The following is a 26,402-nucleotide window of genomic DNA, read 5'->3' as shown; positions in this document are numbered from 1 at the left end:
GGAGTACTGACATTGGATTGCTATTTGGAGGTTTCTGGGGTACCTCTTTGGTAAGTTAGCTCTCAATTTAAAAACACATATGTATGGCCCAAATATATGGGACCTCATTGTTTAAAATAGGACCACCCTATTAGCAAAATCACCGTGGAGTGGTGGGTGGCTTCAACATACATTTGCAAATGTGTGCAACCCAGACTTTTGCATTTTTATCTACAGTAGAAATAGCAGATCTGTTGCTGGCTATAGCAGTGTGCTGGGGAGATTTGTCTGTGTTATTTCCTTTTAGGATAACCCCACCCTTTCATGCACCTGTTATAGCCTATAAATTGATTTGAGCAACTTCCAGTTCTTTATTTGTCTGAGAGGCATGTTGGTGTCAGTAGCTGAGGGGGAGTACTGACATTGGATTGCTATTTGGAGGTTTCTGGGGTACCTCTTTGGTAAGTTAGCTCTCAATTTAAAAACACATATGTATGGCCCAAATATATGGGATTCTCATTGTTTAGAGTAGGACCACCCTATTAGCAAAAGCACCATGGAGTGGTGGGTGGCTTCAACATACATTTGCAAATGTGTGCAACCAAGACTTTTGCATTTTTATCTACAGTAGAAATAGCAGATCTGTTGCTGGCTATAGCAGTGTGCTGGGGGAATTTGTCTGTGTTATTTCCTTTTAGGATAACCCCACCCTTTCATGCACCTGTTATAGCCTATAAATTGATTTGAGCAACTTCCAGTTCTTTATTTGTCTGAGAGGCATGTTGGTGTCAGTAGCTGAAGGGAAGTACTGACATTGGATTGCTATTTGGAGGTTTCTGGGGTACCTCTTTGGTAAGTTAGCTCTCAATTTAAAAACACATATGTATGGCCCAAATATATGGGATTCTCATTGTTTAGAGTAGGACCACCCTATTAGCAAAAGCACCGTGGAGTGGTGGGTGGCTTCAACATACATTTGCAAATGTGTGCAACCAAGACTTTTGCATTTTTATCTACAGTAGAAATAGCAGATCTGTTGCTGGCTATAGCAGTGTGCTGGGGAAATTTGTCTGTGTTATTTCCTTTTAGGATACCCCACCCTTTCATGCACCTGTTATAGCCTATAAATTGATTTAAGCAACTTCCAGTTCTTTATTTATCTGAGAGGCATGTTGGTGTCAGTAGCTGAGGGGGAGTACTGACATTGGATTGCTATTTGGAGGTTTCTGGGGTACCTCTTTGGTAAGTTAGCTCTCAATTTAAAAACACATATGTATGGCCCAAATACATGGGACTCTCATTGTTTAGAGTAGGACCACCCTATTAGCAAAAGCACAGTGGAGTGGTGGGTGGCTTCAACATACATTTGCAAATGTGTGCAACCAAGACTTTTGCATTTTTATCTACAGTAAAAATAGCAGATCTGTTGCTGGCTATAGCAGTGTGCTGGGAGAATTTGTCTGTGTTATTTCCTTTTAGGATAACCCCACCCTTTCATGCACCTGTTATAGCCTATAAATTGATTTGAGCAACTTCCAGTTCTTTATTTGTCTGAGAGGCATGTTGGTGTCAATAGCTGAGGGGGAGTACTGACATTGGATTGCTATTTGGAGGTTTCTGGGGTACCTCTTTGGTAAGTTAGCTCTCAAATTAAAAACACATATGTATGGCCCAAATATATGGGATTCTCATTGTTTAGAGTAGGATCACCCTATTAGCAAAAGCACCGTGGAGTGGTGGGTGGCTTCAACATACATTTGCAAATATGTGCAACCAAGACTTTTGCATTTTTATCTACAGTAAAAATAGCAGATCTGTTGCTGGCTATAGCAGTGTGCTGGGAGAATTTGTCTGTGTTATTTCCTTTTAGGATAACCCCACCCTTTCATGCACCTGTTATAGCCTATAAATTGATTTGAGCAACTTCCAGTTCTTTATTTACCTGAGAGGCATGTTGGTGTCAGTAGCTGAGGGGGAGTACTTACATTGGATTGCTATTTGGAGGTTTCTGGGGTACATTTGGTAAGTTACCTCTCAATTTAAAAACACATATGTATGGCCCAAATATATGGGACTCTCATTGTTTAGAGTAGGACCACCCTATTAGCAAAAGCACCGTGGAGTGGTGGGTGGCTTCAACATACATTTGCAAATGTGTGCAACGAAGACTTTTGCATTTTTATCTACAGTAGAAATAGCAGATCTGTTGCTGGCTAGAGCAGTGTGCTGGGGGAATTTGTCTGTGTTATTTCCTTTTAGGATAACCCCACCCTTTCATGCACCTGTTATAGCCTATAAATTGATTTGAGCAACTTCCAGTTCTTTATTTGTCTGAGAGGCATGTTGGTGTCAGTAGCTGAGGGGGAGTACTGACATTGGATTGCTATTTGGAGGTTTCTGGGGTACCTCTTTGGTAAGTTAGCTCTCAATTTAAATATACATATGTATGGCCCAAATATATGGGATTCTCATTGTTTAGAGTAGGACCACCCTATTAGCAAAAGCACCATGGAGTGGTGGGTGGCTTCAACATACATTTGCAAATATGTGCAACCAAGACTTTTGCATTTTTATCTACAGTAAAAATAGCAGATCTGTTGCTGGCTATAGCAGTGTGCTGGGGGAATTTGTCTGTGTTATTTCCTTTTAGGATAACCCCACCCTTTCATGCACCTGTTATAGCCTATAAATTGATTTGAGCAACTTCCAGTTCTTTATTTGTCTGAGAGGCATGTTGGTGTCAGTAGCTGAGGGGGAGTACTGACATTGGATTGCTATTTGTAGGTTTCTGGGGTACCTTTTTGGTAAGTTAGCTCTCAATTTAAAAACACATATGTATGGCCCAAATATATGGGACTCTCATTGTTTAGAGTAGGACCACCCTATTAGCAAAATCACAGTGGAGTGGTGGGTGGCTTCAACATACATTTGCAAATGTGTGCAACCCAGACTTTTGCATTTTTATCTACTGTAGAAATAGCAGATCTGTTGCTGGCTATAGCAGTGTGCTGGGGGAATTTGTCTGTGTTATTTCCTTTTAGGATAACTCCACCCTTTCATGCACCTGTTATAGCCTATAAATTGATTTGAGCAACTTCCAGTTCTTTATTTGTCTGAGAGGCATGTTGGTGTCAGTAGCTGAGGGGGAGTACTGACATTGGATTGCTATTTGGAGGTTTCTGGGGTACCTTTTTGGTAAGTTAGCTCTCAATTTAAAAACACATATGTATGGCCCAAATATATGGGACTCTCATTGTTTAGAGTAGGACCACCCTATTAGCAAAATCACAGTGGAATGGTGGGTGGCTTCAACATACATTTGCAAATGTGTGCAACCAAGACTTTTGCATTTTTATCTACAGTAAAAATAGCAGATCTGTTGCTGGCTATAGCAGTGTGCTGGGAGAATTTGTCTGTGTTATTTCCTTTTAGGATAACCCCACCCTTTCATGCACCTGTTATAGCCTATAAATTGATTTGAGCAACTTCCAGTTCTTTATTTGTCTGAGAGGCATGTTGGTGTCAGTAGCTGAGGGGGAGTACTGACATTGGATTGCTATTTGGAGGTTTCTGGGGTACCTCTTTGGTAAGTTAGCTCTCAATTTAAAAACACACATGTATGGCCCAAATATATGGGACTCTCATTGTTTAGAGTAGGACCACCCTATTAGCAAAAGCACAGTGGAGTGGTGGGTGGCTTCAACATACATTTGCAAATGTGTGCAACCAAGATTTTTGCATTTTTATCTACAGTAGAAATAGCAGATCTGTTGCTGGCTATAGCAGTGTGCTGGGGGAATATGTCTGTGTTATTTCCTTTTAGGATAACCCCACCCTTTCATGCACCTGTTATAGCCTATAAATTGATTTGAGCAACTTCCAGTTCTTTACCATCTGATATATAGCAGATTCACTTCAGAACCTAATAATTAGTGATGGGAAACCTAGTTCATTTTTAAGATTAGTTCATTCTGATCTAGTTCACAGAAAAGATTAGTTCAAAAGATTAGTTCATTTCACTCATTTCCCTCAGTAGTTAATTTCACTCATTTCACTCAGTAGTTCATTTCACTCATTTGACTCAGTAGTTCATTTAGTTCATTTAGCTCAGTTAGTTCAGTTAGATCACTGGCTCTGGAACACTGCTGAGAGAAGTGATTGGAGACATAGATCTAGTCTATTACACATACTGTAGGCATATATACTACATCTCATTAGATCATACTTGCCAACTCTCCCGGAATGTCCGGGAGACTCCCGCATTTTGCGTGAGTCTCCCGGACTCCCGAGAAAGTGTGGCAATTTCCCTGATCTGCCCAGAAGTGGGCAGAATACGGTTCAAACGCCGCGATTCACCGGGGCCCCGCCCCCTACACGCCTACCTCCTACTAGCAGCTCCTGGAAAAAAAAAATGAAATGTTGGCAAGTATGCATTAGATGAGTTATAGTCCTGTTAAAATGATCAGATAAGATTAATATGTCAGATCATTTTTAATATTTTAAAGAGGGCAATCACTAATACAAAAACTAGTAGTGGCATGTTGTGCTCTGCAAAGTTAATTACATTTTCATTATTATTTTTTATTTCCATAGTATGCAAATGAAAAGACCCAAATTCAGAGTATTATAAAGTGTCACTTTTTTGCTTTTAAAATTGAGATCAGTGCAATCAGGATATAGGGGAGATTTATCAAACTTTAGGGGAGAATTTTTACAGCTGTAAAAAGACCCCAAATAGGCATCAAGTCACTGGGGGCGGGGCAAAATGGCACAATTCATGAAGCTCCGTCCCCTACACCAATACCCCGCTCCAGGAACTCCCAGACGTAAACAATATAATGTTGGCAATTATGACTAATCAGCTTCTGTCATTTATCTAGCAGAGTCTATAAAATGACAGAAACTGATTAGTTGCTATAGGCAACGCTTCCACTTTATCTCTCTTGAATGTTTAATACATCTCCCCTGTATATATGGTGCAGTAAACAGAACTACAGTATATAACATGCAGCACTCAGTAGTGCAGTGTGTCTTGAGCTGACAGGGAAGTGAATCTATCCTGTGACTCATGAGCTAAATGATCTGAATGACTGAAAAGATTCGAAAAAGTGGAAAGATTCGAAAGAGTGGAATGATTTGAAAGAGTGGAATGATTTGAAGACTCGTATGAGTCACTGAGTGAAATGAACTAATGAACTCCTGAGAGAATGACTCATGACTCATAGTCAGTGATCAGCTCCAGAGTCTCACACAATGTCTGAGCACAGCAGTGCCACCTTTGGTAGTTTAGAGGTACTGACTCATGAGTATTAAATGAGAGAGCTGAATAGAAACAAAAGAGCCAGTGTACATGAGACAGTGAGTGAGGCTGCTGGAGCTGCTCGGCTTTATCTCTAACTCCTCCCACTTGTTTTAGTTCCTGGTGAACTAATCTTTGTCAGAGCTGTGAACTAAATGATTTAGTTCACTTTGAAGATTAGTTAATTTTAACAAATCATTCGTGAACTACCCATCACTACTAATAATTGGCAGCAGGGTATCTGTCTGTATAATATGTATCAAAAGCCCTTCTGATCCTTATTATGCAGGAGCGCTAATCGCTGTTCATATACAAAGTCCCCACTCGTAGATATATTTGTAGCATGATTATTAATGAATGGAGACCAAGATATATAGAGCGCTGTCTACATAATTAAGTTTAGGCACCCACAGAGCGAACGCCAACGCGTGTTTCGCTTAATTAGCTTTTTCAAGGCAAACCAGAATGTTCATGTAATCAGCCTTAAATAGTCAGTAAAGCCAGCCCCTACCGATCATGTGATAATCTGGACCAATCGCATCATCACTCAGTTGACAGTGATTGGCGTCTAGATACTCCAGTAGTAAGACATGAGGCTGGAGTTAGTTCCACCCCCGTGGTAGCGTGATTGGTCAGAATAATCAATACAGAGAATTACAAAAACAAAGACTGCCGATTATGTGATAATCTGGACCAATCCCGTCATCACTCAGTTGACAGTGATTGGCGTCTAGATACTCCAGTAGTAAGATATGAGGCTGGAGTTAGTTCCACCTCGTGGTAGCGTGATTGGTCAGAATAATCCATACAGAGAATTACAAAAACAAAGACTGCCAAACTAAATAAGTGTATTCTGTAAAATTGCAGGGGGAATATAATAAAGATACATGACAAGGATAATCTGTCATTAAGTATAGATGACTCATAAATATGCTAAATGCATTGTAAGCCTAACTATCGATATTGTAAGGTAAGTCAACCTAGTAGTGGCTCATAGAGATGGCATAACGATTTCTAATGGGCTTGTGATAATTTACTCTGTTAATGACCAAAAGAGATGCAATGAAGTGTAAATGAAACTGTGAATAAGGTTGGTGTAAAATTATAATAAGAGAGTTGGTAAGTATTAATGTTGAAAGTTAGTGAAAAAATATATGTGTATGGGGTGAAAATTGTGAGTGCTTAAATAAAATACAGTGTGCATGAATAAAAATTAGGGGGTAAGAAACCCAATAATAGTGAGTGAATAAAGGGTGATTAAGGGTCTTCTATTCAATAGTATATCTATTGAATATGGATAAGTCATAGGACTAGTGAAAATTGAATACTAATTAAGGTCATAAAAAAGAAAGTATATGAGTTATCTAATTAAAGCATTATTAGAATTATAAAAATGCAGAGTAGCTATTGTAGTCATTCAAACCATGTGGTGACATACTCCCCATCAGAAAGATTTTTTTAGTTTCTTTCCGTAATAATTGTCCCTGTATGTCTCCCCCTCGGGGAATTAAATGCCAAAAACTTTTTTTTCCTCTCTTTCTGCACCCATGAATAATTTTTTTAATTGACCAGTTTGAAATGGTCACCGATATAGGTAGCATCAGGAGGACTAATAGAAATCTACAGAGATTTAAAGATAGGGTGGCGGGAAAAATGGCTCATGGAGCAGCCTCCGATGAGGGTAACAGTGGGTGATAATTATTGAGGAAAAAAATAACTAAATTTAATCGTGATAAGCAAGATTATGCTCAAAATAAAATCTTTAAATGGGACAATCGTCCAACAAGACGTCCCACCATCTTATACAGTACTTCGGAAGCAGACTCCTCTGAAGGAGAAACACCTAGAAACATGTCCAATATTAGAAACCTCTCGTATAAAGATTTTTTAGGATGAGGTACTTCCAAAATAGAAAGGGGCGGCCAAAATTCAAGAAGACGCGAAGGGGGAAGGGGAAACTATCGAAATGTCCCACTATCAGAGCAGGAGGAGACTCCTTACTGCCGGAGTCAAAGGAGACAGAGATTCTAGAACAGAATCTCAGAGTTATCAATCTTACAGATTTAGAGCTGACCCCCCATCATATACGTCTCTTGAGTAAGGGTCTATACTTTTCCCCAATGCAATCTATGGATAGATTTGAGTGGGAAAAGGACCTCTCCCTTTTGCCACAAAACTACTACTTAAAAAAATATTTTGTATTAAAACTGGAACAGACACGACAGATATTGTTACTCACGACCAGAGCAATATACAGTCACCTATATCTTCTCAGGATACAACAACTCCCCATGTAGCACTTGATGCTGAGGCTGATGCGAATGCACTTGCAATTCTGGAAGAATTGCAAACAGTCTCTTCTCAATACTCTACAGGAGTCCCTCTCAACCCGAGATCTACTCTCAAGAAGAAATCATCATTCATGCCGGATATTAATATCTGCCCACAAGTCAAGGTCTATATAGATCTTGTTTCCAGGGATCTGGATCAATTCTATATCGAATTATCAAAATATCCTAGACTAACATCAAATCTTGATAAAAATGAAATTCAAGCACTAAAGGACATTGAGGGATGGACAGATATCGTAATTAAACCTTCGGACAAGGGAGGAAATATTGTCCTAATGACAAGGGACTATTACAAGAAAGAGATATATCGTCAACTAAATGACATCACGTGCTACAAACGCCTCATTTTTAATCCCACATCTTATGCACAAGAATTTGATTGATACAGCATACAAGGATGGCGTCATTTCTAAACAGGATTTTGAGTATTTAAAAGTGGAAAATCAAAAAAAGCCCTACTATATACATCCTACCAAAAATTCATAAGTGTGAATGTAATTTCCCGGGACGACCCATAGTCTCGGAAATTGGGGGACTTACCGAGAAAGCAAGCACTTTTGTTGACACACATTTACGCAAATTCGTTGTTAGCCTACCCTCATACACGAGAGATACGTTGGACGTATTATCAAAAATTCAAGGAATTATGACTAATGATAAAACGTGGCTGGCATCATACGATGTGGAGTCACTGTATACTAATATTGACCACAATCAGGGTTTGGCTGCAGCTAAATACTTTTTAAGCATGGACACCCAGATGGAATTTAGTGACTTTTTACTATCATTGTTACGCTTTTTTCTTACTAAAAACTACTTTGTTTTTGATGAAAAATTCTAGCTACAGGTGAGGGGCACAGCGATGGGGACATGCTGTGCCCCCACCTATGCCAACATTTTCCTTGGCTTGTGGGAGAGAGAAGTGGTTTTCATTGAAGGATATGAGGCATATACTAGCCACATTATCATGTGGCTAAGATACATCGACGATGTCCTCATTTTATGGGAGGGAGAAGAAGAACTTTTTCATAACTTTACTAAAGTCCTAAATAGGAATAATTTAAATCTCAAATTAACATCTGAGATTAATTATACCTCCATCAATTTTCTGGATCTCTCTATCCGTAAAACATCAAATGGTTCTCTCAGCACTGATACTTACAAAAAACCCACAGCAACTAATAGTATCCTTCACCATTCTAGTGCGCATTTCCCACCAGTCCTTAGAGGAGTTCCATAGGGTGAATTTTTGCGTATGAAACGCAATTGTTCTGACATGGAAACATATCAAATAAGATCACAAGAACTGACTGAACGTCTGAGAAAAAGAGGATATGGTAAAAATACGATACGAAGAGCAAGAAACTTTGCTGATCATAGAAATAGAGATATATTAATATACCCTATTCTCAATTCAACCAAGGAACAATCTAAAATCAGGATGGTTGGCACTTTTTACGCTGAGTGGCGCCATTTATCCACTATTTTTCAGAAACATTGGCACGTGTTACGCACAGACGAGGATCTAAATAAAGAACTACATAATAAAGTAGCTTACAGTTGGAGAGGAGAGCCAGAAATCTCAAAGACAGACTTACACATAGCCACTTACAAAACCCGAAAAGAGAAGATACTACACCTAAGGGATTTTTTAGTTGTGGCTTATGTAAGGCCTGTCAATTTACCATTCCCACAAAACATTATGTGGATAAATATGGGAAAATCTGGAATTTTTGAATTGCAATTCCTGTGGAGTTATTTACTGATTGACCTGTCCATGTGGATTAAATTACATAGGCATGACTAGCCGGCCTTTTAAAAAATGGCTACTTGAACACATTGGTAATATTAAAAATGCTCTAAAAGATCAACGTAATTTCAAAACCTTGACAACCGCAGCAAGACATTTCATGATTTTTCATAACAGTTATCCCAAGCAGGTTAAAGCTTTTGCTATGGAAAAAAACACATAGATGGGGAGACATACAGGGACAATTATTACGGAAAGAAACTAAAAAAATCTTTCTGATGGGGAGTATGTCACCACATGGTTTGAATGACTACAATAGCTACTCTGCATTTTTATAATTCTAATAATGCTTTAAACGCGCCCGGCCGTTTGAAAGATTGGCGCCGCGGCGAGCCAATCAGCGCTCGCGGTGGCGGCGCCTGCTGATGACGTCGCGCCGGCGACTGTATAAGTCGCCGGGCGGCGCCATTTTGTCAGTAGTCCGACGGCGGAGAGGAAGAAGGACGTCTCGACCAGACGTCCTGCAACAGGATCAGCGGCAGCCATGGCAGCGGGCCCTTGTAAGGGCCGTGAGCTACCCTGCCGCCCGAAGACTCCAATCAAGCCGCCAGAGCAGTGATCGTCGGCGGGGAGTACTTGTCAGGGCTGTGGACGCCCCCGCCTTAGAAGTAGCAGCAGAGGAGTCAGTGCCGAACCGGAGAAGAGGCTCCGCCAGCTGGAGGGTCAGGAAGACCCGGAAATGAAGGCAGAAGACGGCGTGGCAAGTTGAGTATCCTGCGCGGAGCAGGTATGTAGCCTCAACGTTAGGTCGGGCACTAGGCCCGTGGCCACGGTCGGGCATAAGGCCCGTGGGACATGTATTAGGGGCAGAAGGCCCAGGGAACTGGGCACTAGGCCCCTATAAAGTAGTGGGCCAGTAGGCCATATTGATAAAGGGCACAAGGCCCTGTTAGTAAGCTAGGTAGGGGGCGTGAGGGCCCCAGGTGCAAGAGCACAAGGCCCTTAGGTAGCTAGTGGCCTAGAGGCTATAGGAAAGGCCACAGGGCCTGGTTAGGGGGCTGAAAGCCCATAGACTTAGAAGGTCACAAGGCCCGAGTAGAGAGTTAGGGAGGCCACAAGGCCTGAGTAGGCAGGGGCTAGAGCCCCTAATTAGCAGGGCACAAGGCCCTAGTTAGTGGGCTCAGAGCCCTGAGTTAGAGAGGGGGCTAAGGCCCGTAAGTAGAGCACAAGGCTCTGTCAGTAGCTGGGCGGAGGCCCATCGTGTGAAGGGCAGAAAGCCCTGGTGGTGTGTTAGAGGCGTGAGAGCCTTGTGAGTATAGGCACGGTCCTGTGTGAGGTGAGCACACGGAGTTAGGAGGTACAGTAGAGCGGAGGCTCCTGTGGTGCTGTAGCAACCGGCTGGTTGGCTAGCAGCGGTGTGCTCTGGTGAGTAGCGTACAAAGTACTGTATTACTGTATTCTGTCTGTGCAGCGAGTATTGTCTGTATTACTATAACTTTGGGTGTGCTACATAATTGTGTCCAGGGGCAAGACGTCCGGCCCCCATTAAAGGTAGGCTCTTGTTCCCTGTGTTTTCCTGTACTAACCCGTGCTGTGGGGACAAGTGTAGTTACCAGCTTACACATAGTCAAGGGAAGAACATACATAGTTTCCCCGTCCCTTAGGTCCCTGGGGTCACACTGGTTTCTAGAGGGGATGACTGAGTGAGTCAGTGGCAGTGCAGCACAGCTCAACGCAGTTCCAGGGGGTGTCCCGTGGTTCAGGTTGAGTGTCCCAGTCCTCAGTTCCGTGCAGGTTCCCTGGCAGTTCCGGAGTGGGATACGTGTTCGATATCTGGGTGCAGGCAATCGGGCTGTTCAGTTTCGATCGGTTGTTCCGGGCGGCAGTCTGTACGCAGGTAAGTGTGCTGTTCCAGTGAGCCTCAGTCGGGCCTGGTGCAACCGGTCCTTAGGATCCGTGAGTGACCCCATAGCAAGAAGGCAGCTTCTTGGTACAGCCTGGGTGAGGGGGTTAGGAACCGCCCTCCGGCTGGTGTTCCCTGTAGTGGTTAGTGAGCAGTTCCGTTAGTGCACTACACCTAGTTAGTCATAGTTGTTTGACTTAGTTGCGTTGCCGACCATTAGAGCGTTGTTAGGGTCGGGTAGCTGTTGTAGTCAGTTTAGTTTTGTGGGTGCCCATCTTAGTCTTACTGAGAGCGCAGAGGGAGGCTGTGTGTTCCTTGTCATCCGCAGGTGTCGGGGAGGTGCAGGAGAACCGGATCGTAAGTGGGAGTGTCCCGGTGAGTATCACGCTCGATTCCCCCTTTCTGATAGGCCCTCACCGGGTGGTGTGCGAGGTTCTTGAGGCAGGACTAGTTATGGTCTCATGTGTCTGTAGTCCCCCGTGCCTTGGCAAGAGCAATGTGAGGAGGCGGCAAGGGGGCTTGGACTGAGAGTGTCCTTGTTCATTGCCGTATTCTCGGACAGCCCTTACCTGGTAGGCACGGCCGTAATCTCTGTCTCTTTCTTAGATGGACGTGGTTGGAGGTGACAAGGGTTGCGGCTGCGGATCTGCTGGGATCGGGTCGCAGCTGGGATATCGGAGGCGGACTGGAGGTGACCATCGTTTAAAGGGTAAGTTTGTGTTGCGTCTGTCCTGTTCCCCGCAGTCGCTACACACGTTCTGAGCTCAATCCTATATTAGTGGTTCTGCCTAGTTCAAACTGACTATATCATTACATATATCCGTCTGAATGAGTCATTTTTAGAAGGATATCATGCCTATGAGACATATCACTACTTTTGCTTACAATCCTTATTAGGTGTTTTGCAATCTAATCATTTCTCTAACCTAAAAATCCTATTTGGTCCATACACCTGCCCACTGATCCATTTATTTATACTACAGGGTTCCTTATTCCTTAAGTTTGGACCACAGAGCTCCTTGCGGTTGATCTGCAATTTTATTTCACATTTTTGTTTCTTTTTTGTTTTTAATATTTCGCGTAGCCTTTTCTTGTTAGGATGTTTCCATTTTAATACATACCAATAAAAATTTACATTTTATATATTACCCAATCGTTTTGACCACTTATCCTAGAGTGCCCCGTTATGTAACCTCTTTCCTGTCCCTTTTTCTGTTATCTACATATTTTGGGTTACAGGGTGCACCACCCAACCTAATCTTTGGAATACTGGATAGACTTTATTACACAATTTAAAGTAGGATATTTGGTCTATAACCTAGTGCGGTTCCCCCTCTTTTGCACTGGGAACACTACCATCAGGACTGGTGACAGAACCTGGTTGCTGATTTTGCTCATATGTGGACTGCTTAGAATCCATTGTGAGCCCAACGCACTTGTAGTGCTACAAATTGTTTTAGATACTGCTGACAAATATGGCTTTTGAGAGCCACAAAAATTAATGCAAAAGAATGGGGGACACCCCAAAAGCACTTGGGAGTGCTAAAAATTATATTTGAAGTCTGCTGACAGATAATACTTTAGACAGCCAGAAATATTAATACAAAAGAATGGGGGACACCCAAAAAGCACTTGGGAGTGCTAAAAATTATTTGGTAGATACTACTGACAAATATGACTTTTGACAGCCAGAAATGTTTATGCACAATTATGGGGGACACCCCAAAAGCACTGAGGAGTGCTAAAAATTTTTTGGTAGATACTGCTGACAGATAGTAATTTTGACAGCCAGAAATATTTAGGCAAAATAATGGGGGACACCCAAAAAGCACTTTGAGTGCCAAATATTGAAAAAAAAATTCCTCTATCCTACTCTCTTCTCTAGCGATTTTTGTTAGCACAATTGGAATCAGAATATTGTATTCTCTGTCCCTGCTCTAATCAGCCTGTGACTACACCCTGCTCTCTCCCTCTGTCAAATGGCGATGGATTGCTGTGGAGGCAGGTATTTATAATCTTCAAGTATCGCGAGAACCGAGCCCCGAGATCCGACGACGTCACTATGACGTTCGGCCTCGATTTGGATTCCGAGCGGGCGGTACTCGGAGAGGCAAAATTTGGGTGGGTTCGGTTATCCGGGAACCGAGCCCGCCCATCTCTATTTTATAGGGCCATGTTCTACTGGTATCCAATAGGTTATATTAACCCTTTGTTATCAAATAGTTAATAACATCCTTTAAGGTCAGATCGTTATACAAATATTACATGATAATTTAATAAAAATAAAATAAACATTCATATAAAACATTGATATAAATGCATACATATGTTTAAAATGTTAAAAATTTTTCAAAATGCTTCTCTCAATATCAAATACATAGTGCACTTTTAGGTGCTACATAAGCGTACTACTTGTCATATTGCAATGTTGTTCTTTTATAAGATCTATCACTTCACATAAATCCATATATTATTTCCAAGTTGCTAATATGGACAAGGCATTGTTTATCCTTCATATCGAATGATACAGTATTTGATGGCAGCAAATATAATAAACAATCTCTATCATCACAGGAAAGGGGTAATTTTGCATCCCTCATTCAATCCAGAGGGGACAAAGGTATTTAAAGTATATATCCAATATGTTTCCCTTTGTACTAATTTCAAAAGACAGTCTCCCCCTCTTTTATCAACCTCTATGTGTTCTATTGTTCAATTTCTTAGACTGTAAAGATCCAGGATCTGCACTATGACATGTAGAGAAATGTCTGGGGATAATGTGATTTTCAACCTTATGACGAATATTCCTCAAATGTTCAAATATGCGCACTTTTAATGGTCTTAGTTTCTCCTACATATTTCTTTCCACAATTACATTCAAGAAGGTAAACCATGTGTGTAGTACAACTAACTATTCATGTAAGACTTTATATTCCAGGTTTTTTGAGCAGATGTATCCGAAAAAGTTTTGTGGTCTCAATGCACCTGTTTACATGCTTTGCAGTGACCACATGGATAAAAACCTTTTATGGGAGTTAACTAAAGCCTTAAGAGTTTTAGGTTGTCTATAAACGATCTGCAGTTTGGCAGGCAAATGATTAGATAAAACTGCCTGCCTGCCAAACTTTAGATCGTTTATAGACGACCTAAAATTCTTAGAGCTTGTTTAGCCCTGGCTCATCTTAAAAATACCAGTGTGGGGAACGATCATTGGTTAATTGTTTATTGTTGCAGCAAACTAATGTGATATCGGACCAACTGGTCATTTATCGTCTGATTGGCCCGATAATCAGCTGAAAACACTGTAGTGTGTACCCAGTCTAAGGAGGAAGTGGGCTGGTATCATCTTCTTTTCTCCTTTATGGGTAGGGCCAATATGGTTAAAATAGTATCCTTCCCTAGAGTCCTCTACCCACTCCAGTCTTTGCCACTGTTATTGACTTGCAAGGATATTGCTGATATTAAAAAAGTTTTTCGCAACTTTATTTGGAGTAAAATTAAACCTAGAATTAGATTGTTTAGACTCCAGCAGCCTAAGACCAATGGTGGCATTAAACTCCCCAATATAGAAATTTATAATCAGGCTGTCCAACTCCGCTGTCCAACTCTCTGAGGGATTGTTCATGGGGATCCGACAATCATGCTAAAACCTCTTTGGAACAGAATTTTCTCACATTTCTCAAACAGACGGCTTTCCTCCACATGCATACTCATGAGTTACCTGAGGAAGTGCTTGATAATCCCCTTTTAATTACAGCTAGAAAGTTATGGCACATATTGTGACATAGGCAAAAATTGAATCCATAGCTATCTGTTCAAATACCTTTGCTTAGTAACCCTAACTTTCAAAATGGAGTGGCTGCCTATCCCTTCACTCTCTGGACTGATATGGGGCTTGGAACGAGAAGACTTCTTTCCAACAAGCCAGGGACAGGCATGACGTGGTCACACTGTTTAACTTTCTTACAGGCCCAACCTTATGCAAGTCTGCTGGTCAGACCTGTTTCCCAGTGTGAAACACAAATCACAGCGCTGAAAACTGAATTGCCAACTACTCGTGTATAAATGAGTTCATGAAAATATTTAGTTAAAAATACATATTTTATTAAAACAATTCTAAAACATATAATGAATCCACCAGTACCTATAAAAATAGAGAATCCTATAACACAACTTATCTACTGAATCTTAATTGGCATCTTAAGTGAACGCTATCTAAACGTAATTGATAATTTAGTATTGTTCTGATAAAAATTTACACACCCATTTTTGCAAATGGGCACAGTTTGTAATATCAATGTCTCAATCTTGCTATTTCAAAATTTGAATTAGTAACATATTTGATGAATAGACCAATAAATTAGAAATGGCCGCAAGTTAAATGGTGTTATATTGTAGAGATGGTCACTGACCCCCGTGTTTTGGTTTTGGATTCGGTTTTGGATCTGGATTACCGTCGTGTTTTGGTTTTGGTTTTGCAAAACCGCCATTGCGTGTTTTGGTTTTGTTTGGTTTTGTTTTGCTATTTTGTTGGAAAATCAATGTTTTTGGGCATAAAATAACCCAATTTAGTGCTCCAACTGTTTTAGAGATAAGTAATCTAATTGTAGAGGTAATAAATCATCCAAAAAACAGTTTAATTCTTCGTTGGTAGGCCTTCATTTATTCTACACACAAAACAGATTGTCTTCCTCTCCATCTATGCATATTGGCAATGCAGCCATCGTCTTTGGATGTATATTACACCCTACACTTATAGTTAAATATGTAAAGAAATGGAAAAAGGCAGTTTGCTTTCTGTCTCTATAGGCTCCCCTCCACTTGTTTAAAAAACCAAAAAATTCAGCCGTTATAGACTGTACAATATTAATTGACACGGAGAAAGCCAGTTTGGTTTCTGTCTCTCTAGGCTCCCCTCCACTTGTATAAAATACCAAAAAATTCAGCCGTTATAGACTGTACAATATTAATTGACATGGAGAAAGCCAGTTTGGTTTCTGTCTCTCTAGGCTCCCCTCCACTTGTATAAAATACAAAAAAATGCAGTCGTTATAGACTGTACAATATTAATAGAAATGGGACAAAGGCAGTTTGGGGTCACTCTGTCTATGACACCCTACCCTTAAGGAGAAATTGCCCAAACAGCAGCCTTTCAAGACGGTACGTGATATGGAAATGCCACAAGTCCCTTTCCTCTTTGGGGGTAGATTGCACCCTACACTTACATAGAAAGTTTTAAAAATATGTTATCGTCATCATCTTCAGCTTCATCCTCACCCTCATCAGTGTGTACGTCATCATCACATACTATCAATTCATCGCCGCTTGAATCCGCCATTAGAGAACAGTCAGTGTTTGGATGTCTTGGATGGTGAAGGCCTTCCTCGTGGAAGATGTAGTTCATTTTTATAAACATCATTTTCTCCACATTTTTGGGAAGTAACCTTCTACGGCGATCACTGACTAAGTTCCCTGCTGTGCTGAACACTCGTTCTGAGTACACACTGGAGGGTGGGCAGCTTAGGTATTGCAAAGCAAGTTTGTACATGGGTTTCCAAATGGCCTGCTTTTCTTCCCAGTAAGGAAAGGGACTGTCTGACATTTCCATATCAACTACCTCTTGAAAGTAATCCTCCACCATCCTTTGCATGTTTTTTACTCGTATTAGATGGAGTTATGGGCAAAGTGACACATTTTTTTGAAAAATCCTTCAAACCAGCCCAGATGTTAAATTGTTCTGGTCTGCCCCCTGCATCTTCCCTGCTTCTTTTTTGAAAATTTCATTTTTTACGAGCAGTAGCAGCTTGAGAAAGTGAAGGAGGACATGTCGTCAAGCCGAGGTCCAGTTCAGCGGACAACTTGCTGAGCAATAGCTCCTTGCAAAAGTTAACATCTCGCTCATTTACAAGTAAAGACTAAATGTAGGTTTTAAACCTTGGATCAAGCACAGTGGCCAAAACGTACTGATCCGAGTTCAAGATCTTAATAACTCGAGGATCATTGTGAAGCCAATTAGGTACTTGATCGACAAGGCCAACATACTTTGCTGAATTGCTTGCTTTCAGCTCCTCCTTCATTTTCTCAAGCTGCTTTTCCAATAGTCTAATTAAAGGAATGACTTGGCTCAAACTAGCAGAGTCTGCACTCACCTCACACGTCACAACTTCAAATGGTTTCAGCACCTTGCACAGGACTGAAAGGATTCCCCACTCTGCAAGAGTGAAATACATCCCCCCTCCTTTCCCAATGTCATGGCTTGTGCAATATGCTTGGATGGCTTTGCGCTGTTCCTCCATCCTCTGAAGCATGTATAGGGTGGAATTCCACCTAGTTACCACCTCTTGCTTAAGTTGGTGGCAGGGCAAGTTAAACTGCTCCTGGAGCTGCTGTAACCTCCTACATGCTGTGGCTGAATGCCTGAAATGGCCTGAAATTTTACGGGCCACCGAAAGCATCTCCTGCACCTCACGGTTATTTCGTAGGAAGCTCTGCACCACCAAGTTGATGCTGTGAGCAAAACAGGGAATATGTTGGAAATCACCCAGCTGTAATGATCGCACTATATTGTTGGCGTTATCAGAAATGACATACCCTGGGGAGAGTCCGTGTGGTATAAGCCATGCATCAATCATATTTCTCAGTTTGCGTAACAAATTGTCAGCCGTATGCCTGTTAGTGAAGCCGGTGATACAAAGAGTGGCCTGTGACAAATGTTACGTAGTGGTGTATATGCTGCTGCTGTTCCTGCTGGTGAAGTTGAATGACCAACCCAGTGGGCTGTCACAGTCATATAGTCTTTGGTTTGGCCACTTCCACTTGTCCACATATCTGTGGTTAAGTGGACAGTGGGCAGAATGTCATTTTTCAGCGCAATCTCTACATTTTTACACACTTTTTGGTATTGTTGTGGAATTGCTTTACGGGAGAAATGGTGTCGCGATGGAATTCTGTAACGCGGACACAAAACCTCAATTAACTGTGAAAAACCAGCTGCGTTTATTGTGGAGATTGGACGCAGATCTAACACTAACATTGCAGCCATGGCCTCTATGATTCGCTTGGCGACTGGGTGACTGCTGTCATATTTGCTTCCTCTCGCAAATAATTGTTTCACAGTTAATTGCTGAAATGTAGGACTGCTCATTTTCTTGACCTGCCTCTGGGATGACGATTCACCCCCAGCAGCAGCAACAGCAGCAGCAGTGGGACTAACGCTTTCTTCAGAGGAATCAATAATAGTGCAGGAGTCATCCAGCCTTAAGTGGGATGCCGGGCTAACTCCGAGCGCTACTGAGGATATTGATGAGGATGGTGTGGTGGGTGTATTTTGTAGCCGTCGGGAAGTCTGTGAGCAGAGGGTCTTAGCTGACGATGGAGTGCTTTCCCAACACTTTGCCATAAACTTTCGTTAAATGGCGTAACATAGACGAGGTTCCAAGATGGTTAAGGTCCCTCCCTCGACTGACTGTGGCTTGACATACACTACAAATGGCTATACAATTGTTGTCTGGATTTGGGTAGAAATAATTCCACACATAAGAAGTGGATTTTTTTGTTTTATGCCCAGGCATGACAATGGCCTTTTTCTTGTCACGTGCCAGAACTGCTGCCACTGGTGCAGGACTTACACAAACAACCTCATCCTCATCAACATCCTCATTAGCGCCCTCGTCGCCTACACAAATCTCCCCCTCATCCTCTTCTAATTCCAAAGTGGCATCCTCAATTTGGGTATCACCGGCTGCACTCGGGCTATTAAGGCACACATCAGCAGAATGCTCATGATTAGACATCCCACTGTTGGATGGACTCTCCACAGGGATTGTTGTCATTTGTGAATCAGAGCAAACTTTCTCCTCTAATGCCTTCCTGTTATCTTGCAGCTCGGCTTTGACGCGTAACAGTAGTTGTGCACCAATTGTAGGCTCGGTAACTTTTTGGGATCTGCCACTAATAGGCAAAGGTGAAGATCTCATTCTCTCTTTACCACTGCGTGTGTAGAATGGCATGTTTGCAATTTTTTTTTTATCGGCACTTAACTTTTGCTCAGTAACACTTCTTTTTCGCTTCAATACAGTACATTTTTTTGGGTGTTTTGTTTTTTGCACTGATTTGGAAACACTCTGTTGTTTGACATCGCCTTGGCCAGATGACGTACTGGGAACACTAAAATCAGGACTGGTGACAGAACCTGGTTGCTAATTCTGGTATTTGTGGACTGCTTTGAATCCATTCTGAGCGCAAAGCACTTGTAGTGCTAAAAATTAGTTGGTAGATACTGCTGACAGATATGACTTTTGACAGCCAGAAATATTTATGCACAATTAGGGAGGACACCCCAAAAGCACTGGGGAGTGCCAAGTGTTAAAAAAAAATAATAAACCTCTATCCTCCTCTCTTCTCTAGCGATTTTTGTTAGAGCAATTGCAAGAAGAATATTGTATTCTCTGTCCCTGCTCTAATCAGCCTGTGATTACACCCTGCTCTCTCCCTCTGTCAAATGGCGATGGATTGCTGTGGAGGCATGTATTTATAATGTTGAAGTATCGCGAGAACCGAGCCCCGAGATCCGACGACGTCACAATGACGTTCGGCCTTGATTTGGATTCGGAACGGGTGGGAGAGTACCGAGCTACTCAGCTCGGTACTCGGATACCCAAAGTTCGGGTGGGTTCGGTTCTCGGGGAACCGGACCCGCCCATCTCTATTATATTGTAACAATGTGTTTCACACCATAAAAAAGTCTCACACGTTCTAAGTTTCTCAAATGGAGGTCTTATAAAGTATTGTATCTATTCATCCTCAAATACAGAATTTGATGTCCGTACCTGATCACCATGAGCAATATTCTGGAGAATTGTTTAGAGAAAAATAATAAGCACAATCGTAGGAAATTAATTCCAAATGCAGATCCTAATTCCATTGTATTCATCGGTGGAATCTTCAAAGAAGCCGCAGCTCTCAGTTAAGTGTTGATCTCCAAACACACTGCTAGATACGTGTTTAAGTTACTGACGAACAGCAGCCAAATCTGATCCTCTTCCGAAAAGCATCATCATCATCATTTATTTATATAGCGGCAGCAGATTCCATAGTGCTTTACAATTGGGAACAAACAGTAATAATACAATACTGGGAAATACATACATATACAGAGGTAAGGCCCTGCTCGCAAGCTTACAATCTATGGGACAATGGAAGATTGATACACAAGGGTAAGTGCTGCATCATATTGCATATTGGTCCAGCAAGAATGCAAAGGTAGAAAGTATTGAGTGTGCTATATAATCAGTCACACAGCAATGTTGGTCAGAGGGTTGTTGTCTTGTGTTAGCTGTGTAGAGGATGGTAATAGGGTAACCTAGGGAGATTAAGAGGATGGTAGAGGAATATTATAAGCTTGTCTGAAGTGGTGAGTTTGCAGAGAACGCTTGAAGGTTTAAAGACTAGAGGAAAGTCTCCTGGTATGAGGGAGTGAATTCCATAAAGTGAGTGAAGCCCGAAAAAGTTGTATAACTGAGAATGAGAGCAAGTGATGAGAGTGGAAGAGAGTCACAGATCTTGTGCAGAATTGATGTGTCGAGTTGGGAGATATTTTGGACAAGTGAAGAGATGTATGTTGGTGCAATTATGTTGATGACCTTGTATGTTAGTAGAAGAATTTTATATTGGATTCTTTGAAAAACAGGCAACCAATGTAGAGACTGACAGAGTGACTCAGCAGATGAAAAACGATTTGCAAGGAAAATCAATCTAGCTACTGCATGCAAAATAGATTGAAGGGGCTCAAGTCTGATTTTGGGAAGAGTAGTAAGGAGGAAATTACAATAGTCACTGGCTCTTCTCACTGGCGGCGGCATGATGTCACGATGTTGCCGGAGCCGCGATCAAGTAGAGAAGTGAGAAAAGAAGGTAAGAACAGACTACGAGGGGGACAGAAAGAGAGGGCTACAGAAAAATGAAGGGGGCAGAAAGAGAGGGCTACAACAGACAAATGAAGGGACAGAAAGAGAGGGCTACACAAAAATGAGGGGGGCAGAAAGAGAGGGCCACAGAAAAATGAGGGGGCAGAAAGAGAGGGCTACATAAAAACAAGGGGGGTAGAAAGAGAGGGCTACAGAAAAATGAGGGGGCAGAAAAAGAGGGCTACACAAAAACAAGGGGGGTTGAAAAAGAGAGGGCTACAGAAAAATTAGGGAGCAGAAAGAGAGGGTTACGGAAAAATGAGGGGGGCAGAAAGAGAGGGCTACAGAAAAATGAGGGGGCAGAAAGAGAGGGCTACATAAAAACAAGGGGGGTAGAAAGCGAGGGCTACAGAAAAATTAGGGAGCAAAAAGAGAGGGCTACAGAAAAATGAGAGGGGCAGAAAGAGAGGGCTACAGAAAAATGAGGGGGCAGAAAGAGAGGGCTACAGAAAAATGAGGGGGCAGAAAGAGAGGGCTACAGAAAAACTGGGGGGCACAAAGAGAAGACTACAGAAAAATGAGGGGGCAGAAAGAGGGCTACTTTCAAAATATCCTGCAGTTACGATCCTGATAGGACTATAACGAAGGGGGATTGTGGTGACGGACCCGAATTTTGCTAACTTGGCTTTCTCATACTTTGTTTCGCCTTTGATAGGGGGAAGCCCAGCCTCCAGTGAAAACACCATGAGATAGGTCTTTTCTCTAATTAATAAATAGATCACAATATGTAACTTTCAGCATACTATGTAGTTACTTTTTGCTGCCCTGTGCCAAATTTTATTATTATGCTCTCTCTTCATTTGCATATCTCCCAACTTTTCAAAATCTGCAATCGGGACATGTTTTACAGCTGCTCTGCTGGTCAGAGCAATGGTGAATGGGTTATACCTTGCAATATTTTGACCATTGGGCAATGAATCAGAAGGATGGGAGTGCGGAACAGAACCCTCATATTGGGGCTGTCCCATATAAATTTGGACCTTTTGGAGGTATGCACTTGAGTAAAAAAATATTGCACTGCTCTTTGTACATTTGTTCTCTCATAATACTGTGCTGTATAGTGTGTCATGGTGCAATATTTCCCTAAATACTAAATATTGATCTGTGATAGCATTCAGAGGTACTGGGAGGCTACATTGATTACAATCCATATTTTCGTGCTGGTGTCTCCTTTGCTTTTTTCTCTTGCTTCCAAATATGGAAAATATTGATTGGGTGGGCAAATGTCAGTAGCATCAGGATCAGGAGAAAGATGTTGACCTTAAAAAAACATGAAGATACAGTCATCAGTAACACATCTCATTCTCACTAAAGGTAAACACCCCAAACACTGCAGGACCCACATATCTGGTTACATACATAGAAGGGGTCACCACCCAGATGTGTCCGTATGATATAAAATGCTGCATATTGCAGAGTAGATATCAGTGCGGAAAGAGCCATCACCAGTCCATACAGCTTTCCAAAGTATCTGGGTGGAAATCTAAAACACAAAAAATAATAATAAGGACAGCACGTGTCGCCATCTAGAGAAAGAGACAGCAAGCTCCAATATCAGCTTGAATTACCCCTTTGAGGATCCATGGTTTGGAAAATGCTGCCACTCTGGATGCCAGGTCAGCTTTTCAAATTTTGTTACATGTCAGTTTTAGGTTTTTTAAAGATTTTTAAAGAAATAGCTCTTCGGAAATGTAATGCCAACTGTTAGGAAAATATTGAGGGTTTTCAAAAACAATACATGAACAAAGAATACAATAAAAAATAACACCTGTATTGCTTTGAAATCCTTTCCCATGCAGTATGTAAGTTTATGTGTTACAATGCACTTGGAATAAGTACTATCTGGTATATGCATGAAAACACTGTAAGATGCATCTAATATGATGCACCTAAATGTTTTGCAAATCAAAAATATGTAGTGAGACATTGATTAGGATTGGATTCTTTTTTTTAATCAGGTGGACACTGCATATGTCTCTTAGAGATGAGCAAAATTGTCAAAACTGTCAGAATGAATTGACACTGTCACAGCTCGATTTATAGACTATAAATTCACTGGAATGTGGAGTTTACATATACAAAGAGGAATGTCATGTCATGAAATGGTGAAGGAAAAGTGTAACTTGTATCACTGGACATTTACACCTCGGCCTCTCCCACTGGGAAATGCAATTCATGCCATGTTCGGATGCAGTTTTGCTCAACAGTAATACAATTTTAGTCAAGTTTAGATTGAATGAATATAAATTAAGAAAAAGGGTCACCATTATATTATTATTATTATAAATAAAAACTACCCCAGTAGCTACAATAGTAACAACAGTAGTGTCGTCATCCAGTTATACAGAATGAAACCGATAATAAAAAGGTATTCAGCATACAGAGGGGTCTATGCATCAAGCTGAATTAACACTGTTTCCGTATCTTTTAAGTATGTTTCTTATGCAAGAACTGCCTAGCGGAGGAGATTTCACAGAAATCTCCTCCGTTTAGGCGATTACCGTTCAGCATTGCATCCCCATAGATCACTATGGGTACTGCGATGTTCCGCAATGCATCAAGCTTTGATAAGCTTTGCATTGCGCAGACAGGTAACACCATCACAGGATGGCGTTACCTGTCATTTTCTATGGGATTCTGCTGAAGCCTATTCAGCTTCGCAGAATCCATGCTGTGCGCATTCGCACAGCACTTCTTTCTGTCTCTGGCAGCGCTAAGCTGCTAGTTAGCTGGAAAATGAGATCACAGGATAGAGGTCATTTTACCGGGGCTCCCAGAGTAGCCCCAGCATGATGCATTGTGCAGCGATGCATATTTAGTTGCACCACATATAATTGATGCATAGACCCCGGAATAAGAGATTCATTACAGTGTATTTGTTTGTTTATCCATATATGCATAATATGAGAAATCACGAAAAAGAGATACCCCAATGTGCATTTGTAAATACCTATTTCAATGCTAATATACCTTATAAATACTAATATCATATCCAACAGGCAGAAAATATAAATTAGATTAGAGAATACAGTTTGAACATGTATGTATGCATGTGATAATTACTTATATTAAAACTTGCTTTGGCTATGGTGTCGCAGAGTGCAGAATAACAGCCTGCCACCTCAAAGTGACCAGCCAATTATATTATATATCCCTTAAACCACATTTAAATATATATTGCACAACAATACAAGTGTACATAACACATATACAGCAAAAAATGCCCCAACCGCCTCTCGTCTCCCATCTTAAACTCTACATTTTGCACCTCTGCAGATGCCAATACCTTGGCCCAAAAATCCCTATGTAAACAGACAGAGGCAAATGCAGAAGTTCTAGAAGGAGTTTTTCAAATGCTTGTTTTCAGAAGAAAAGCAAAAAAGACGCTTGCTGTAATAATAATATAAACATACTTGCCAACTTTTAGATGCCCCTAATGCTAGGCTGCCCTTTCTTCTCCTTCACCACCCCCCCCCCCCCCCCCTCCCCTCCAAAAACATTGATTGCTGTGCTCACTGGTGCCATGCAGAACAGCAGTGAACATTAGATACTTCCCAACTTTTTCACATAACAAAGCTGTACCCATCGGGATGACGGGACAAAGATCTTAAATCGGGATTGTCCTGCCTAAATTGGGAGGTATGGGGTTACTTAGCAACTGGAAATGCCCTTAAGGCTGCCCCTGATATGGTTATCCATGCAGAAAAATTTAAATGATATCACAAATCATCATTTGCGCTGTTGCCCAACTTTTTACTGATTCGTAATGGACCTTTACTGACAGCTCATTAGAGATAACACATCTACATGATGCTTTGCAACATATTAAAAATTGGCAAGCAGTTAGAGCTGATAACAGCTGCAGGAATATCACCAATAATAAAATAGTAATGATATAAAATATGTACTTGTGTACAAAATGCTAGTTATAGAAAAATAGACATATTCTCACGTTGAAGTTTATCAATGGTGCAGTTACAGAAATAGCACATATAATATATAGCTGGTCATAGAGGTCATTGGCTTGTATGACCACTGTAACTAAACATAACTGCAGCATATTTGCACATAAACATTAATTACAGTATACCCAGTTTTGATGGAGTATACCTTGAACATTAACACATTTAAAATATATCCTTCTGGTGAAACACACACAAACAACTTCTTGCCTTTTACTTCGTTTTAATATCAGGATGGTAAAGGTACTTGATAATATAAATATTCTACACAGTTTCTTGTGATCTGAAACACAAGCTAAACAGAGACCAGCTCTCTATCCACTGGCCAACTTCTCTAGCATCGGTCACACTGAACAGAGACACAAACAGGCTTTTATACCTGACACTCCTCCCATAGTCCTATCTTGAAGGTTAGGTGACACTCCCACCTTCCCTTTCTAAGGGAGCTCTTATCAACTGCTCTGTTTGCCCTGACTTCAGACACACCCTGTCAGCCTGCTGTGGGAAAACACATATCAAACCATGTAAGTTAAACCAGGACTTTAAACTATTATTTTGTCACACATCTATCTTTCACCTGTTTGTCTTTAAACTAGGTAAACCGCTGTACAAATGTGTAAATCTATTTGCATCCTTTCTCTGCATATTACCAGCTAAATGCCTCCCTTGTTATTTATCCCTCCTCCTAGAGTCACCAAATACCATCCTTTGTTACATTTCTTGTAAAAATATTAATGTATTTTTAACACATTTATTTAGTTTTTCAAATATTGCTTCTTACACAATAGACAGGAATGCAGCATTTCCTCCATAAAGGAATGAACGATTTATCACTTGAAAGATGAAAGTTGGATACAGTGCTGGGAGTGTGGGAATTGAGGCGCACACAGAGAAGAGCACACCCAGCACAGTCGTCAGTGACAAAGATAGGATTGAGGAATGGATGTCATCAAGCCTGTCTGTATCTGAGAAAAATAGGATACAAATTGTAATCAAAGTTGATGTGTACAAATTATTAAATTTGTTTCTGTAATACTAAGCAGAAAGCTTTATGTGACTGATGTAGGCAGCTTTTAACTGCTGAACTGTTATTTCACAACTTTAAACTTTAAGAACATTTTATACAACTGCACAGACATGATAGAATACCAAAATGTATGATAACTAATTGAATGGGGTATCTTTTTATTAAA

At 41.1% G+C, this 26,402-nt stretch overlaps 1 protein-coding gene across 2 annotated transcripts in view; it reads right to left on the bottom strand.

Annotated features, from left to right (window-relative positions):
• Positions 1-20,334: 20,334 nt before the first annotated feature.
• The window catches only part of LOC142161526 (equilibrative nucleobase transporter 1-like), a 35,671-nt gene continuing 29,603 nt past the window's right edge, over positions 20,335-26,402 (bottom strand). For both annotated transcript variants that reach the window (XM_075217218.1, XM_075217219.1), the window contains 3 exons: positions 25,991-26,174; positions 22,607-22,730; positions 20,335-22,507 (listed from right to left, as the gene is read on the bottom strand). In XM_075217218.1, the coding sequence (XP_075073319.1) occupies positions 22,388-22,507; positions 22,607-22,730; positions 25,991-26,174 (428 nt within the window). In that variant the 3' untranslated portion in view covers positions 20,335-22,387. The remainder of the gene's footprint in view (positions 22,508-22,606; positions 22,731-25,990; positions 26,175-26,402) is intronic.

Source organism: Mixophyes fleayi, chromosome 6 (genome assembly GCF_038048845.1).
Source record: "Mixophyes fleayi isolate aMixFle1 chromosome 6, aMixFle1.hap1, whole genome shotgun sequence".
In the NCBI taxonomy this organism is placed as follows: Eukaryota; Metazoa; Chordata; class Amphibia; order Anura; family Limnodynastidae; genus Mixophyes; species Mixophyes fleayi.
Note: the sequence above shows the minus strand (reverse complement) of the source record. Positions and strands in the feature narration are given on the sequence as shown.